This window comes from Orbicella franksi, chromosome 6, assembly GCF_964199315.1.
Source record: "Orbicella franksi chromosome 6, jaOrbFran1.1, whole genome shotgun sequence".
NCBI lineage: Eukaryota > Metazoa > Cnidaria > Anthozoa > Scleractinia > Merulinidae > Orbicella > Orbicella franksi.
The window spans coordinates 18,779,278-18,796,644 of record NC_138150.1 but is presented as its reverse complement, the minus strand read 5'-3'; the positions used below and the strand labels follow the sequence as shown (position 1 = coordinate 18,796,644).

The following is a 17,367-nucleotide window of genomic DNA, read 5'->3' as shown; positions in this document are numbered from 1 at the left end:
ATTTTAATTTAAACTATCGCTGGAAGAAATTGACGCCCTTTAATAATTAAAATGAACTGAATAGAAACGTTGTCTTTTGAAGCAGATGTTTTGTTAAATTTTCGCGGCTTTGCTTTCAACTCAAAGCAAGCATTTCATCTGTTTTTGGCTAAGAATGGCATTAAACATTTCTTGCAGACTCACTGGAAAGTCTGAAGTAGGTAAATTATTGAAAATACTCATTTGATAACCAACTACGTCGAAAAGGTAAATTAGCCATTGTAGCAAATTTTAAAAGTAAACTCTTTGTCGGAACTTTTGTCTTTTCTCCATCGAAGGGCCTTTTCATCATTATGCTAATTAACGGAAATATTTTTCATTTTCCCACCAACCTAGCAAAACGGTTCCTTAAACTCATGTGAATGTTAATTTAATGAAAAGACTTCACCTTATTATAGAAATGCGAATTAACTGCCACACTGGCATTTCGATCAGTTGAGCTTTTAAAGAACGATAAATGAATCTGTCTAGAGATTTACCAGCAATTAAGGCTTCTGTGAAATTATTGTTTTTAATTTGTTGTCAGCTTAAGTTAGCATAAGCTAAAACTCACAATGGATAAAGCTACTGTTGCTGGAAACAAGGCTTCTGGAATGTAAACATCATTGCTATCATCATGATTAGCTTCAGCAGAGATGAGACTATTGTCACTTGAGTCAAGGTACTGGCTTTTTAAGTTTTCTTCTACATCCTTGACATTGTACGACTGAAAACTGCATTTAAGTACTCTGGGCTCGAGATTTGTCTTCAGCAAAGGGCCAGACAAAATATGCGAACGTTCTGGTGTTATCTGTAACAGGAGACGATCTCGTTAAACAGAACGCTAAAGGCCGGAAAAAAAACCTACTTTCATTTTCATGCCATCAGTTTTAAAATTTCCACGTGACTATGATATAATTTTCTTTTTCCAGTTTGTAACTTCACTGAAAACGCGGTATGGTGTGTATTTGTGTAGAGCTGAGTAAACACGAACACTGTCACTCTATTTATCTCAATTGTACGTTTGGTTAACAAACGCTTGCCTGTAAAGTTTTGTACACAGTTTACACATTTCAACCAGCGGAATAGGAAAAAAACTACGGGTGTCCGTCAAGGGACATCGTTAGCCCGAGTCATCGATCATACTATTGAGAAAATAGCTTAGTAAGGCTGGAAAAACTGAAAATAAGCATTTGTCTCAAGTCCACGAAATGTAAAACTAGGATACAAACAGTTTCATCATGTATAAATAATCAAGGAGAAAGCTAGTCGTCACTTTCTCAGCTCTTTGCCGTTTGCAAGTATACGTATAAAAACATTCAGCCAGTTTCTACTTTTTACTAATTTTTACTGCATTTAGATTAGACAAACTGAGTTATTTGTCTGATACCTTCCTTAAAATACTCCCATTTTGTTAATAATCTTTTTCCAAGTCTATTTTCTAGTTAATCACGTGTAGTGGATATGTATGTACCATGGAGCACGTGACCGACCTGAAGTTAGCTATGGCTCGTTGAAATTTAAGATATACATTTGTGATTCTATCGTGAAACTAAATGTGGTTGTTGGCTGTGTCATAGGCGAATAAATGCGCCTTTATTCACAGCGCAATTTCAAACCGATCAAAAACGCAGTGCTTGCCCTTGTTGAGGCACTCGCACTAGATAATGCAATAATGTCTGGGATAATTCGTTTATGTATAATCCCTCAAGTACGGATCGGCTCCAGTTTACACTAATTTTCTCTTGCGTTTGTATTGTGCCCTGTGTAGCCAAAGCGCGCCATGCTCCGTCTCTAAACAACGAGTTTAATGTCTCATGCGTTGTATGTCTTTGCAGGATTTTGTCAGTCCACTTTGAGGGAAAAATTCAAAAATCTAGGCTTTGATTGTTCCGGTTGTTATGAAGCTCAAGTATCATTAGTAACTAAGTACATGGATATCACACTCCTGTCTTTTGTCTTGAGCTTCTAAATAAAGAAGGCAAAAGTAGCCAAAAAGACTAGGAGGGGCGCCTATGAGGGGATTTACAACACGGTGGAAGAACTGGAATACCTGGAACACAGCTTTCCGTTTTCAATAGGTTTTCGTTGTGTAAATTGCCATAAGATAGTGGATAAGTCGCCAGTCAATTCATAATCAATTAATTGATCTTATAAACCGTAACAAGTAGTCAAACCAAAGGGTTTCTGATTTTGCTGTGCAAACACGCACCCCCATTTTTTTTTTCAAGCGTATGGGGCACCCTAAATAACTCCTAAAGCGATCGATACTCGAACATTTGGCGCTACACAGATCGTTCAACTTCAATTCTCGGGGTTTTTGTTACCTTGGAAACCTCGACAACTGCGTGAACACACATCGGTGTCAGAAAGTGACATAGTTTAAGTTTTTAATTTTAAAACATCAACGTTTTACTTTAATTTATTTCAGTTTCAGTAAACAAAGTAACGAGTTCTTTGAAGCACTAAGTTCAGTAGTTCGTACCTTAATAAAAAGGGACAACTTTTTTCATTCATCTTGCATGGTTATAAGAGGATACAATTACATTGTATCCAGATTACAGTTGTCCCCAAAAAAGAAATGATTTCATTTCGCAGAAAAGCACTCGAAATTTGTCAGGAACCTGTTTATAAGACGAATTATAAGAAATGACTCAGCCTCGTTCCCAGGGTCTCTCATCTTACCGCCCCCTGGAGCGGAAAGATGAGAGACCCTGGGAACGAGGTTGGAAATGACTATGATCTTACGATGGCAAAGGCAAAGAATGGTCTGATGAATTGATGCAAGCTTGGCTGGGATTATTTGACATTTGGCAAAAATCGCCCTACTTTCCAGATTTTGTTTAAGTCTATAAAGTTTTATGCCATAAATCGGAGGAAAGTTTGTTTATTTATTGGAGTTAAATAAGGAAATGTCAACTAACATTGCACCCTTAAAATCTTTTTCCAGAGTTCTTGCTTGTGTGGCTATCCATAGCCCCAAACATAGATATTACCTCTTTCACCCAGAAATCGTGCACAGAACAAAAAAATAAATACGTTTTTACTACCCTGTTAAATAACAGATATCATTCGTGATTAGAGAAAGAATTAACACCTCCATAACTTCAATCGAAAACTTTTCTGTTTTTACATAACCATGTCACACTATTGATATAGAATTGTAAGCTATTTGCGCAGTTTCCTAGCTGTGAAAATGAGGTTAAGAAAATTTCAATTAGCACCGTCTTGTCATCGATGAAAGCAGTAACCGGGTTTCCTTGTTAAGTTCGAACATTAAAATCCTGTGAAAAGATCTCGAAATTCGCCTCCAATACATTCAACCGTTTTCAACGATCAAAATGATATAATCTGACAGTAGCGCATTGCGCAAAAGCTTTTCGAAGGAATTTTTAACAGGTTTTGCGTCTGTGATATAGGTTTACTAGGAAAGAAAATCTCATTACAAATATCTGGGCACCTTTAGGAAAAAAAAAATAGAAAAAGTGCAAAATATAAAAATTTGTTATCTTGAATCCGCGTCAATGTTCATTTTAGAAAATTTATGATCATCTTTCAGGTGCAAAATGGGTTTTGGAAAATCGTGTTGGAAAAAATTGTGCAATAAGCAGCGATTTGCATATTTTCCCTGTGAAATTCATTTTAGCCGATTTCCTTTCATTAAGGAAAATAATAATTCTGTACAAATTGCTTTTTTCTCACCCAATTATACAAGAAAATACAACCGGTGGGAAAGATAAACAATTTAAATGGTTGAAACAGCCTCCCTTCGAAAAGGAACCTTATTGTTTTGATAAAGCAATTTTACTGCTTTCTTAATCAGAGATAACTTATTAAAGGAACATTTCGCATCAATGATATTCTCATTTCATTGGCTCACGCTGGTCGGGATTCATAAATAGATTTTATTCCGACATATGATCGTATTGAATTCTGCTGGCATTAATGAATTTCTGTCTGTGACTTTTTGTATTTTGATTAATGAAAGTAATTGCTTGCCCATTCTTGACACCTTTTTACAATTGCAGGTAATTGAGTCCCACGAAACCTGTTTGCCAGGCCAAACTGTCGATTCTTTGAAGACGGGGAAAAGTGTTAATGCAGTGCTAAAAAACATTTCACTTGAAATTCGCCTGATAAAACCCTCGCTGTGACAGCGGGCTGAAGAAGACGCTTGACCGAACTGTTTGATCAAGATGTGGATTCGCTTGAGCTTGCTACTGACAGCCTGTCAGATATTTTACCTGGTAAGTTACCTGGGCTCAACACATCTATTGCATTACTCCTAAGCTCCTTAACTCTCCCAAATCATATTAACGCCAGAATTAAACACGAAAGGAGTCTTTCGTGTGTTATTCTCTCATTTGTGTGTTTCAAGGTTTTGGCAAAAGCAGGACTACTTTTCGAAATTTTTTTTATGATGTTTGAAATTAAAAGTCAGTCTTGTAAAATGTGAATTATTATTGAAGCCAAGAGAGGTTGATGTTCGTGTTCGTTTTCACCAGATAACGAATTTAACTGTATATGAATAGCCATGACAAACAAGGTTTATCCTAAGATAAGTGTATTCTAAATGTCAGGTCCCGTTGTTCAGTGCTACCGAGTTTTGCCTGCATGTTTTCGAGAAGAACTTCAACTTACAACTGAGATCACCTCAATCACTTCACACTGAAATTACTCGGTAGCCGTCGCCTGTGCGCCATTTTCCCCAAACACATTCATCTGTGATTTGTCACTTTGATTTCCATGGATATTTTTTCATATTCTGTACAAAATGTATTCTCCCTTTCATAGTTTTATTCAAAATTAAAATCGGATGCCGACTCTGTAAACGACAGACAACAAGAACAGTGTAAATTTCCCAATCCTTTTATTTGTCCAAAGTTGGGATGTTCCTTCGAACGTTTTCAAGATTTTTGCAATGCAGGAAATTTTAATTCAAGTTCATTAATTTTGCGATGCCAAATTGGTTTCGAAATAGTTAATATGTATTTCTATTATAAAAGACCCCAGGATATTCCATTTTGCAAACATACAGAATAGCACCCCTAGAGTTACTTCCTTAATGGCAATAATTTAATTTCAACTGAAATTTTCCACCAATCAACTGTTTTACCAAGCTTCTTTCAAAGCAGTATTTTCAAAGCCGATATTTTCATAAACTTGAAGAATTACATCGGCTGCAATTTGTAATCTTCATCGACTCGTGCGTGCTCATATTTGTGACAAATCGACTCAGATCACGGAGTTATTTCCTTCACTTCTTGACACAAGTTGTCTAAATGTCCCCTCTATAAAGTTGTAAAACAGAGAGTTGTGTCAGTTTATGAAAATATTTCTTGTAACATGTGGATCAATAGCAGCTGCTGTGCAAAACACCCCAACAAAATTTCATCGGATGCTTTTTCCAGCTGCTGATATTAATCCTAACATTCGACAGAACTATGACGAAAAAACAAAACTAAACAAAACAAAAAAACAACTGAAACTAAGATCCCGGCAAACATGGTTTTAATTGCATCGCATGTTTTGTGTCAGTTGTACATTTGGTCATTTATCAATTTGGTTCTTCGAACCGGCTATTTTACAGCAATTTAAGAAACTAGTTGACATGAAAAAGATAACAATCATTATTTCATTATACGTACCTCAGTTCCGGCCTCTCGAGTTGCATCCGCAACTGAGAAAGGCCAAACCCTCTAAGGAGTAAGTGAATTTGTAAGAACTCATTGCAGAAAAGGACTGTTTATAGTAAAAATACTAAAGAATATATTATCTAAAATAGTTTCCCTAGATAACAAGTAAAGTTCTTTGCGGCGTGTAATGTAGTTCCCGAGACAAGAGAATTCTCTTGGTGAGACTGAATGTTAAACAGTCTCACGAACTAAATAATGTCGACCCACAACCGCTAAAACTTGAAAATAATGCACATTCCATTCAGTCTCAAAAAATACTTCAATTGATATCATTATATACATATATATAGAGAGAAGATATTACCAAATATGGTTATCGTCAGAAGTTTGCAAGGTATTATACACTTCTGATATCATTTATCTTTTAGAAAGGAGTTGGAGACCAAATAAAGTAAAATTCAGTTGCCATCTACTCGCATTTAAATGGTTATTGGAACATCATTGGGCCCACCAATGATACTCTCGGTCTCTCATTTTAGGCATGGAAAAGGGCACATCGTACTAAACATACAAGACTAACTCGCTAAGGGCATTTTCCACCCACTACTATTGCAAACGTGACAAATTCACAAGGCCCCACCCCAAATCATATTACGAAAACAATCTTCAAGGAAATTATAACATGCTCTGTTACTACGAGAAATAGAGTTATATCGTTTCCGAATTATGTTTTAATTAAAAGAACTAGGTTTTTATGGCTCAAAACCTATTATGCGCCATTGATCATTCCGAAATGTGTTTTCCAGAAATATGTCGATGATGAGATATTCACTGATTTGAAAGTTGTCAAGCTCTGAATTTAGCAAGGTCCAAATTAATTCATTTCTTGTTTAATCTTACTTCTCAAAAGAAACAGCTACAAAAAATTAAAAACTGTTTTCGTTAGAATTTCAGTGGAAATTGCAAACACAAAGAAACGAACTGGTAAATGTTAACCTTCGGTGGCACTAATGCGAAGCACAAACAGTGTTAATGCATTAATGGCAATATGTACGACTCAAATAAGTTACAAAAAAAAAATAAACAAACCCAGGCTTTGTTTTTTTTCCCTTTCCTTTTGAAGCACGCGTATTTCCGCCAGCGAAAAAAAACAGAAATGATTTCATTGCGATCTTACATTCCCATAAATTGTTCTAAGTTCTTCTTATTATCGAGTTAAGTTTCACTGCTAAATGTACTTATTCACCTTCATCATAGCATCTTGTAAAAAAACTGTCCCGCTTTTTAGAGGTCCCTCTTACGATATGCTCGTGTTTAATTATCAGCTCTGATATCCATATAGGTCTTACGATTGCTTGTTACTCCTTATCCTTCAGTCAGGAACATTACCACTGAATTATTGCTGCAGTTAAGGGAGCTAATTTGGACCAAGGGAACTCACCCTCGGTCCGACTTAAAACAGCAAGTGATTCGAGGTAGCGTCTCAGAGAATAACTTTCGAAGCGTTTTATTGGTCAATAGGGCTGAATAGAACAGCGCGGACAACGGCGAGTGATAGGACTGAAAAACGAGGGATTGGGAAAACCATCGCCCTCTTTTTCCACTCGCCGATCTTCTTGCTTCTCAAGGACAACCGACAGAAAGCCCAAACAATCTGCATAGTAGATGGCAGAAAAATGATAAGAAAATCCAACATCAAGACTTCATCTTCAAAGAAATGAGTTATGCATTGAAGTTAGTCGCGTGCTGTTCGCGCGGGTGTATGAAGTCGGTTCGAGATCACCAGCGCGAGGGATTCAGATAGATAAATCATATCTACTATCGATCGATAACTTGTGGTTATGGTCACGGGAGTCTACTGTATGCTGCGGACCTTTTCAAAATAATACTTTGAAGTTCAAAAAATTAGGAAATGAGTTTTGCTTTACAAACAAAATCATGAAAAAAAAAAATTGAAAGGTAATTGTGTTTTTTTGGTTCAGTTTAGTTGATTGTGCCCTCAAATCTACCCTGATGCCAACTTTTTATTGTCCAATCCTTCTCACGGTTGATATTAGGCAAAAAAGAGGGGGGCGGGGGGAGAAAGTAAGAGAAAAAAAGACTCCTCGTGTTTGCATTCCGGACTTTGTTCATGGTTTGATGGAAGACTATTTTTTAACTGCTTACTAGTTCCAGAAATTGGCCAGAAATGTTCGATCCGGAACTGGGAGTTTTTTAAAAGGTTATCTTCCTTCACTTTTTCACTTTACCTTACATTTTACCTTTTTTCCGGAAATTGTTTCTTAAATTTAAAAAGAGAATTGATTACCATGCCAATGCAACTTTTTTGGGTGTAAAATGAAAACAAAAATATTGTAAAATGCATTTTCTATGAATATTAAGACTGCGTCTTTTAATCAAAGATAGCAGTTATTGTTCACATTGATGAAATACAGAGTATAGCATTCTCCTAGATTTGTTCTAAATTCTTTTTCTTTTTTTTCTGGATTAAACGGATAAATCTTTTCCAGGCAAGCGCAGTTAAACAACTGTGATTATCTCTTCAATTCTACTCCTTTACTTTGTGTGTTGTCTGTCATCAGATATCGGCTCTCTCTTCACCCAAGATACTTTATTTACCGCCCGAGTCACCAGGTATGTTACCAATCCAATCGATGGGAAATTTGAATTGTTTGTGTTCAGCGGTCGTGTAGAAAGAGACTACTCAAAAGTCAGAGCGTATCTACAAAGATATTACCTTAATTGGCAGCCTGGCTTCACGAGCCCCTATCTCTCTCCTCCGCAGAGGCTTCCTAGGGGAGGGGAAAGTGAAGTGAGAGTGGGCGCGGGGGGACGATGAGAAGAGGAGAAGGGTGGAAACATCCTTTATTCCCTATCTTCAGCCTCCGAACTACCAGCTTACATGGTCAAAGCAGCATGAAAGAGGCCTCGACGGAGGAGAGAGAGCCCCTATAGTTGTTTCAGGCAGCCAGTCCTCTATTTAGTAAGAACTCAAGTGAGAACTTTAAGCTCTTTTTTTGCAGACGAATTGTACTTGGGTTGTTATGAAACACAGAATAATGAATCGAATCTTTACAAGCCAAGGCTTAGTACAATAAACTCATATAAGTGCATCGAGGCCTGCGCATATGAGATGTTTCCACTGGCTGCAGTTCTCAACGACACTGATTGCCACTGTGCAAACGACAGCGTAACTCCGCTGATCGAGACTGATCCACGTGGCGGCTCACGTAAATCCACGAACAGATTTGAGGTATACAACACCAGCTGCCTTCTGGTGGAATTTGTTGAAATTTATCAGGAACTGACATTCACAACATTTCCACCCAATATAACGCCGTCAGTATCTTCATCTCTCATGCTTGTCACGCCATCAAGTGTGACAGCAACGAATTCGTCACAAACAATAGTATATTCGGTGGATTTTGGCGATGGAAGGAGTAACGGGACACGGGTCCTTAGACACCATTATCTCGCTATTGGCGAGTTTAACATCACTTTAGTGGCATCCCGAGGCAACTCGACCATCTTCGTATTGTCCCGCAGGATTCGGATATTATCCCGAGCCAAAGTAGCTAACGTGTCGTGCTCCGCCATAAAGCCAAACCATACAGTTGTGTGCAAATTGAATGGTCTGAGAGGAAGTGACATCACAGCTTCGATAGCAATGTACAATACAGGCCAAAACGTGTCGCTCTTAGTTCCAGGTATGTTTTCAATAAGTACGTGGTGTAACACCCCTTCAAGAATAATTTCATTATACTCATAAACTTATAAACAATATAGACAGTGACGTGGACAAATGTACCCAAACAGGGCGGGGATGGGGTGAGAACGCTAGAACGGGCTTCTTTTTGCTTAAAAAGGGAGGGCGTGGAGTGAAGGCTAAGAGAGTGAGGGGGCAAATTTATCGGTCGTTTAATTTGGGTCTTATTATTTGAGCAAAAAGGAAGGAGGTACCATTGGTCTGTATCTTTAACTATGCCACTAGCTGCTGTACTCCTGACTTTGTGTAAACATAGTTTAGGGGGAATAATACGTTGTTTGCTGAACGCTTTGGGAGAGAAGACCGATGTCTAGTTTGGTAGAGCGGTTTTCAATTGACTGTCATAAAACCAAACCCAAAGTAGTCACTCTAGCCAATCACAAAGGACACAGACAATCCAGAGAACCAATCAAAACTTGAAGTAATTACATGTAGCTGACGCAAAGCGCGGGAAAACGAGTGCGAGTGAGTTGCAATTGGTTTTGGTTTGACTTCTGATTGGATGAAAAAGTGGCGCGAGTTTTCTAAGCTAATCGTGTAGCATAGTTGATGCAAAACCTATTACTTTTTGACACTTAAATAAAAACTGCTGTATTATAAGAACCTTATCAGTGATTGGAAGGGGCAGTGTAGTGTTTAAAACTCTCGTCTCAGTTTTGACCGTGCATTTGTCAGTTGGTAACCTCATCATTAGCTTTGTTTTCTAGATGGGGGCCAATTAGAAAACCAAATAGTTTACTTGACCCCCATACTCTATTTAATATTTATCAACCGAAAAGGTATACTGTAAACATTAAAAAGTAACTGTTCACCTGTTACTGTAAATTGAGAGGAAATAAAGTACATTGCTTCGATGTTGATCTGTTTTTTCAAGGAATGAAACAATAGCGTCTTTCTTTTTTCTTTCTGTTGAAGTTGAAGCAGCCATTCGACTAAAACTATGGAGTCTAGGGACCCTGAGAAATATTTGGATATGTTGCAACAGAGCAAGTGTAAGAATACATGTACCACTTATATTTTTCTTTTCACCTCCTAGACGTGCCACGATTGGTAATAGGGAGCACAGGGGTTCCAATAACCAACCAATCAGCTGCGAAAAATGAATCTGGAGCGTATTTACTTCCTTCTCTCCAGTTTATAACGGAGGCCACAGTGGAGGCCTGGGAAGTATATGCTGAGTCTCCTGGTCGCATTCAGTTGCAGGTGAGGCCGTGTTTCTCTCCACACGAGCTACTTTTGATTTTAGCAGGAGGCAGAAAGCTGATTCGTTCCCAGTAACCTCTAATAACTCCGTTTTCTTGCACAAAATGTTGGCAGTGGTGGTGTAGTCATTCACGAAAAGGAATTTATAATTCAAAAACCCACATCAGATTGTAAATAGTGAAAGATGTGAAACATTTTGTGTCTCCAACCGTTTAATTTGTCGCCAAAAATTGGTCATCTGCGTCTAGTCCGACGATTCACTTGTAGATCGTCAAGTGTCGCCAGGTAGGAAAATAGTTGAGTTATTTTGAACAAAATATGTTGTCCTTCATCAAATTAAACGCAGAAATCTCGAGTTAAGTATTAGATGAGGGCAAAGCAACTTTAGCATTGTCTTTATTTTCGCCAGCTGCGGAGAAAATGACATGATGACTGCGAAGAAAATGACTTTTACTCAGTGGGCGCAGTCGCAGTATGAAAGAAGGAATGAACCAGGGCAGGTGTCATCCAAGATTAAGACACCCTATTAAAAGAGAGGAAGGGGATCAACCGAGATGGTGCTCGAACGAAAGCTACGTAAGATAAAAGACGTTTGAAATCAACGATCCTGGTCTTGTACCCCCGATAGAGTGAAATTTGCTTCGTCCCAAAACTTACAGGGTGGGGTACATCACTGGGGAGTACGTATGTACAAAACGGTGACCCTAGCATTCGTTACATCTAAGCTTCGCCAGCAGGGTTTTCCTCAATCTTAACGCATCTCTGGTGTAACTGAGCTGCTTAGTTTGATCTAATTAGCCTTTTTTTCATAGATTTACAGGGCAATTTTGAATTTGACGAAATGTAAAGGAAGCCGCTATCAGCACTCGTCTTGTGGGGACTGGACTCCAGCTAACGGTGACTGTAATCAAGTATGCATCAAATTAATTTACCGGTCGAAACTATCCATCGTGTCTTGCGGGCGTACTATCAGTAGTTATTCCAAAGTGTACAGCATTGACACCAATCTTACCGTGGGATATAACTTGATAGTCATACCGCAAGAGCAGAGGTTTATTACACGTGAAGGAGACATAGTAGGATTTTATAGAAACACTTCCGGTGCTGTCATTCAGACAATTACCGCTGGGCAAGATATAGGTGGTTATTTTTTTCCGGCGCAGGATATGTCCAACTTGGATATCAAGAATGGTATAACCTCGAACATCTCTTTTCGCGTAAAATTACACAGCTCTGCTGAAGTTAAAGCCGAACTCGCTTTTTGGTGTTCGACATCCGTTGGGCTGCATTCCCTGACGTCGACTTTCCATAACGCTCTAAGCTCATACAACGACAGCAAAGCTCTCACCTTTCGATCTTTTATCGCAGTACAAAATGCGATTGCACAACTAGACACACAGCGACAGATATATATTGAAGTGAACTCGACAGAAGTCTTCACTGCAAATGTAACACAGGGCACTAACGTTTCGTGCGAATGGTACGTTCCCAACTCAAGTTTAACTGCCGAATTACAATCACCTTACCTCAAAAACAACACCACTACTGAAGGTGGAGTTTTCCAGTACAGCTTTTTGTATCGTTTTACCGGATATATTCCGCTCGTGGTAACCGCATACAACCTTGTCTCCAAAGAGCGCCGCACCCTTAACCTTTTCGTACGCCAGCCAATCAAGGGTCTAAAGGCAAATATGTGTAACGGAGAGTTTGCTTACAACAACGCTCAAACGTGTTTCAATTCCAGCGTGACACGGGGTACTGATGTCGGCTGCACTTGGGTTTTTAAACAACCACCCAGGAAAAAAGACGACTGCAGCAAAAAGAAAATCGGTGAAACCATTTTTCGTGGATTCACTCCCGTTGGATTTAGGAACTTCACTCTATACTGCTACAATAACATTTCCAGTGTGTCTGTGGATTATTCTGTGCAAGTTATTGCTAATCCGCTGTCCATTGACGTCCCCCTGAAAGTTCCATCTAATGTGCCGGTGAAAGTAACTTGCCAAGTCAACTGGTCCGGGGGGACACCGGACTCGTTCTTCGCGCAGCAGGGGGTGAGCGGAAAAAATGGAACAAACATAGTCCAAGATCCTGTTTTAACATTGCATTCGGGTGGGATCCGTAACAGTAGCACAGGTCCAGTGATTATATACAGGAAATTCAAGAGATATCCCTTCTTAAAACAGAAAGTAACATGCAAGGCAAAAAATTATCCAGACTTAAATACTGTTATTTCTGTAAAAGCACTTTACAGCATAACAGGAATCAACATGACTTCCGATTGCCCCTCGAGAATCGAGGTAGGGACGAAGTGCGCCTTCGAAGTTCGGTTGCTTCGTGGGGACAGTGCAAGCTTTACGTGGACTGTTTCCGAAGGCGACACTCGTGTTTCCGTGTACAGCGAGAAAAAAAAAATCCAGCATCAGTTTCTCAACACAGGCCTAGCCAATGTTACAGTAAATGCCAGTAACGGAGTGTCTTCGGGTACAAAGACCTGGCAGTTTTTCGTGTATTCGCTCTCCACGCGTGAACCTCGCGTAACTACGTCACCGTCTATTGCACTCTTCCAGTCGTCCACTATGTTCAAGCCTTCATTGGCTATCACGGAGCATTTATCTTCCAGGTCCAGCAGAAACGTTGCGAAACACTCTAATCACGTAACAGGGACAGTAACATCCATCCTGCCTACCAGTACTACCAGGTCAAACTCTACAGCTAGTATTATGAATAAGATTCCGTCGTTGAAAAACGCTGAACTTCGTCACGCTTCTGTTGGACTTGTTGGTCACGCAATCACCTTCTCCGTGGATCACGTGGAGAGGCCAAACCTCTTCCGCTTTAGGTGGAACTGGGACGGTAAATCAAATTTAGAGGAAGCTAGTTCCATTGTAACACACACCTTTACCGAGCCAGGTCAATATTTCATCACCGTGAATATCTCCTCTACAGTTGATCACGTGGTCTTAGATGGTCACGTGACAGTTCAACAACGTATCGAAGGCTTACTTATCAGAGATTTGGCTGTGAAATCATCAAATGTTCTACACGTGAAATTTGAGATTTTGCAAGGGACCAATGTCACGTACTCTGTGGAATATGGAGACGAAACTGGTGAGTAAAAAACTTAGTTTTTATTATGAAGTAAACAACAACAATGTGAGTAAAACTGGATTTTATTTTTCTAGTCATAAAACAACCAATGAACTGAGTGACCAGGCATATTTTAAATAAGCTTGATCGATACATTTTAAGACGTGTTCTTTAGTTGTGTATAACTACACACAAATAGAACGGTTTTCATTGTAATCGGTAACTGGTAATTGGTAATTGGTAATTGGTTTTAAATCACTACACACGATTGGCTTAAAAAACTCGCGCCACTTTTTCATCCAATCAGAAGTAAAACCAAAACCAAACGTGACTCACTCGCACTCATTTTCCCGCGCTTTGCGTCAGCTACAAGTAATTACTTCGAGTTTTGATTGGTTCACTGGATTGTCTGTGTCCTTTGCGATTGGCTAGAGTGATTACTTTGGCGATTGAAAATCGCTCTATTTTGCGTTACACGGGTTTCGTTATCATCCAGCACGTGGTACTACAAGTAGTAAACAGAAATTAAAAACGTTTGTTGTGGCAAAACTCAATGTATGGCGGGAATCGTGACACTGAGAACTTGGCCGGTCCTGAGTTTAGCATGATGCGCGATTTCTGAGCCAAGGCATGTTCCTCAGTATGTTCATGAGAGCGCTTCGAATGTGCCTCATCTTCCAGCAGTAAATTACAGGATTCAAAGATGAATTAAGAAATACGAGAGTCATCGAGAAAAGATAAAATCTCTTCAAAGCCATACTCGGAGCGTAAATTTCAACGGCGGCCATACAGATCAAGTGCGGTAAAAAACAAAACACAAACACAAGATACACATAGAATATACCGACTGCATATTTAATGCGACCAGCAAAGTTTGACATTTCTTCATTCTCTGCTACTTGTTGTACTTGAAGGAGCCTTATTTGGCTCCGATGGTGTCGTACTGCGAAGTAAATTTTTCTGTAAGCCGCTGTTGTGAGCAGGAGACCAGCAGCTCCACAAATGCAGAAGATAATGCAGTTGACCTCGGATGGATGCCACAAAAATAATGAAGAAAGAAATGCACTTAACACCCATATTAAGATCACCACAGCAACAACACGCTTGCGAGTCACAAGTTCCTGGTATCTGAGATGAAGATGAATAGCTAAGAACCTGTCTACACTTATAGCTACAACACTGGAAAACGACGCTCTGGAAAACAAGCACTGGATGATGTGAAACGCCACATAGCTTGCACAGCTGCCATTGTTTTGCAACCACTTCACCAAAAGTGAGGTGCAAAATGGCTGGACCAATAAACCAACACCAACATCAGAAACAGCAAGACTCAGGAGCAATGTTTTTAAAGTCTTCGGCAACGACGATGTTTTTGTAATCACGTGGATTGTTACAATGTTCAACATGATGGCGGTATAGGACAGAAAACTGTTGAAGACACAATTAGCGAAGTAGGTTGAATGGAGATCTTCAACCTTGGAGAGTGAGGGAAAATACCGCAGCAATACTTCACATGATTTGTTCATAATGTCGACTCAAGTTTTTTCAAGTCACTTCGAGCTGTCATACAAAATGTTTCATAAGGTTCTGAATAGTTTACGTCCTTAGCAATCGACCATCAAGCTAAATCACCTGCCTCAAGTTCAGGGCTTCATGACAAAAATCTACATTTTGTAGATGATTTAAGGCGAAGTGTAAAATTACAGGAGTCAATTTCTTTTCCAGTGTTGTCTGCTAAAAAATACGATGAAAACTACGCCAAAGTCAATGCTGAAAAAACCAAACTTCTTAAGCAATCTTTTGAAAGACACGAGGAGAATGGAATAAGATAAGACTGAATACTAAATAGGCTAAAACTCCTATGAAACCATCTGCCCGGCGTCAATAACCGTTGGACCGATGTTAAACTGAACACGCGGTGCGTCTGTGAATATTCATTTTTGAGTAAGACTAAACCTGAAACTGATAGCTGTGCCATAACGCTCTGGAGTGATGGGACTGCAACAAGAGAACACATTTACCAGTTATATACAGAGCGCTTTTCACGGAAGGTTTTTTTGATGAGATAAAGAACACCACCTGATGTACTAAAAAAAGGTTTATTTCCTTTTCGCGAAGATCCGGGGTAAACGTGTGAAAAAAGTGCTTCAGAGGTAGTTTCCCCTCTTCTTTGCGTCAAAAAATTACTTTTGATCTGTTTTTTTCTTTTAAGATATTCTCGAGCTTTAGATAGTTGAGAGCGGGAAATTTAATAAACAAACGAAAACCGAAGTAAACTCACGTATCCCAGGATATATGTAACTGCTGGGAAACATGCAACAACTTCCTTCAGCTCACAACAGCTTTCGTTTTGCACGTGATTGGACGGAAAGAAGACTACTTAGTTCTGATTGGTTAAAGCACGTTGCACGAGATTTTTTACCCAATCACAAAAGAGCGCTCGGGTATCTATGGAGCATGTACACATAATATGTTTCTAAGAAATTTTGGCAATGCAGTTAAACCGCAAGTCCTCAAAGACCGATCTCGAAAGAGAAACAAAATTTCTATATCTACTCTCATGAAAGGTGCATTTACAAAAAAAATATCAGCTCTCATAGTAGAATGAAAACGATTTACCATAAGCTACCTGGAAGCTTCTAAACAAAATGACTACGACTCAATTTATTCCACTCTGGCACGGGTGATATGCGCGCTGAAAAAAAAAATCGTGCTCTTTGTACTAAGACTGTTTCTATCTTGGTTTCTATTTTTAAAATTAAAAAAAAAAAAAAAATAATCGACCATCTGCGAGTCAATAACCGTCAAAACCAAGACTTTTTGATGTCTCTTTCAGGTTTATTGATAACAATCTAATCATGTATTGGACGTATTTGAATTTGGGTATATAAACTGAATCATCTTTGCAATTATCACCATACTGCGAAATAAAAATCCTTTGCTAGGCTTGGAGCGACTAATTGACGATAGATTCTCAGATGAAAAATGTTGCGCACAAGATGTATATTTCTGGAAAGTCGTCTTAACATAACAACAGAAATAAAGATAAATCAGCTTTTTATATACTAATTGATAGTAAACCTGTATACTTCTGTAAAACGAGGATTGTCCATATTTGTGGGAAGTGTTATTTGAATACACTCTCAAGCAAAAGAATATTTAGAACGGGGAAATGTAACCTCGTACCCAGAGTCTTCGTTCCCCTTGACCATGCAGCGGTCGGAAAGCACGCGACCGTGGAAAGTTCTCTTTGAAAGTTTGGAAAATATGGACCGGTTAAATTGCGCTTGTTTAACTGACAAACACTTAGCTCGATCTAATCGATCGTGCTTCACTTCCTCACATTTGAATTGTTTTCAAAACCAGTCAAAGTCCAGCTTGCAACTGAACACTTAAGAGTCGCTCGTTTTGTCAAGTTTGAGGAGTAAGGAACGAATATTCCAAGAACGAGACTGGGTAAAAATGTAATTAGCGAATCAAGATTTAAATACGTTAAGTAAATGACTGGTAAGAACCCTACGGGAAACTTCAAGTAAGCTTACTTACGACTGATGTTGTTTCGCGTTTGATTGCCTAAGATTACTCTTTCGCTTTGATTGTTAGCCCAGACACGCTGCACGAGTCTTATTGACCAATTGCAAGAAATAGTCTAGC

General features: G+C 39.0%; 2 protein-coding genes across 2 annotated transcripts in view; one reads left to right on the top strand and one right to left on the bottom strand.

Moving 5' to 3' along the window:
* Window positions 1–17,367, top strand: part of LOC145490494 (polycystin-1-like protein 2) — a 39,837-nt gene that overhangs the window by 5,902 nt on the left and 16,568 nt on the right. The window contains exons 2-6 of the mRNA XM_081469602.1: window positions 4,047–4,265; window positions 8,237–8,288; window positions 8,678–9,361; window positions 10,457–10,623; window positions 11,436–13,734. Of these exons, the coding sequence (XP_081325728.1) occupies window positions 4,215–4,265; window positions 8,237–8,288; window positions 8,678–9,361; window positions 10,457–10,623; window positions 11,436–13,734 (3,253 nt within the window). The 5' untranslated portion in view covers window positions 4,047–4,214. The remainder of the gene's footprint in view (window positions 1–4,046; window positions 4,266–8,236; window positions 8,289–8,677; window positions 9,362–10,456; window positions 10,624–11,435; window positions 13,735–17,367) is intronic.
* LOC145490290 (adenosine receptor A2b-like) lies at window positions 13,775–15,254 on the bottom strand. Its single transcript, XM_081469418.1, has one exon. The coding sequence runs from the start codon at window positions 15,237–15,239 to the stop codon at window positions 14,313–14,315; it is 927 nt and encodes a 308-aa protein (XP_081325544.1). The 5' UTR covers window positions 15,240–15,254; the 3' UTR covers window positions 13,775–14,312.

Bases quoted from the DNA above. Each gene is read 5' to 3' on its own strand.
- LOC145490290 (XM_081469418.1), bottom strand. From the start codon at position 15,239: ATGAACAAATCATGTGAAGTATTGCTGCGGTATTTTCCCTCACTCTCC.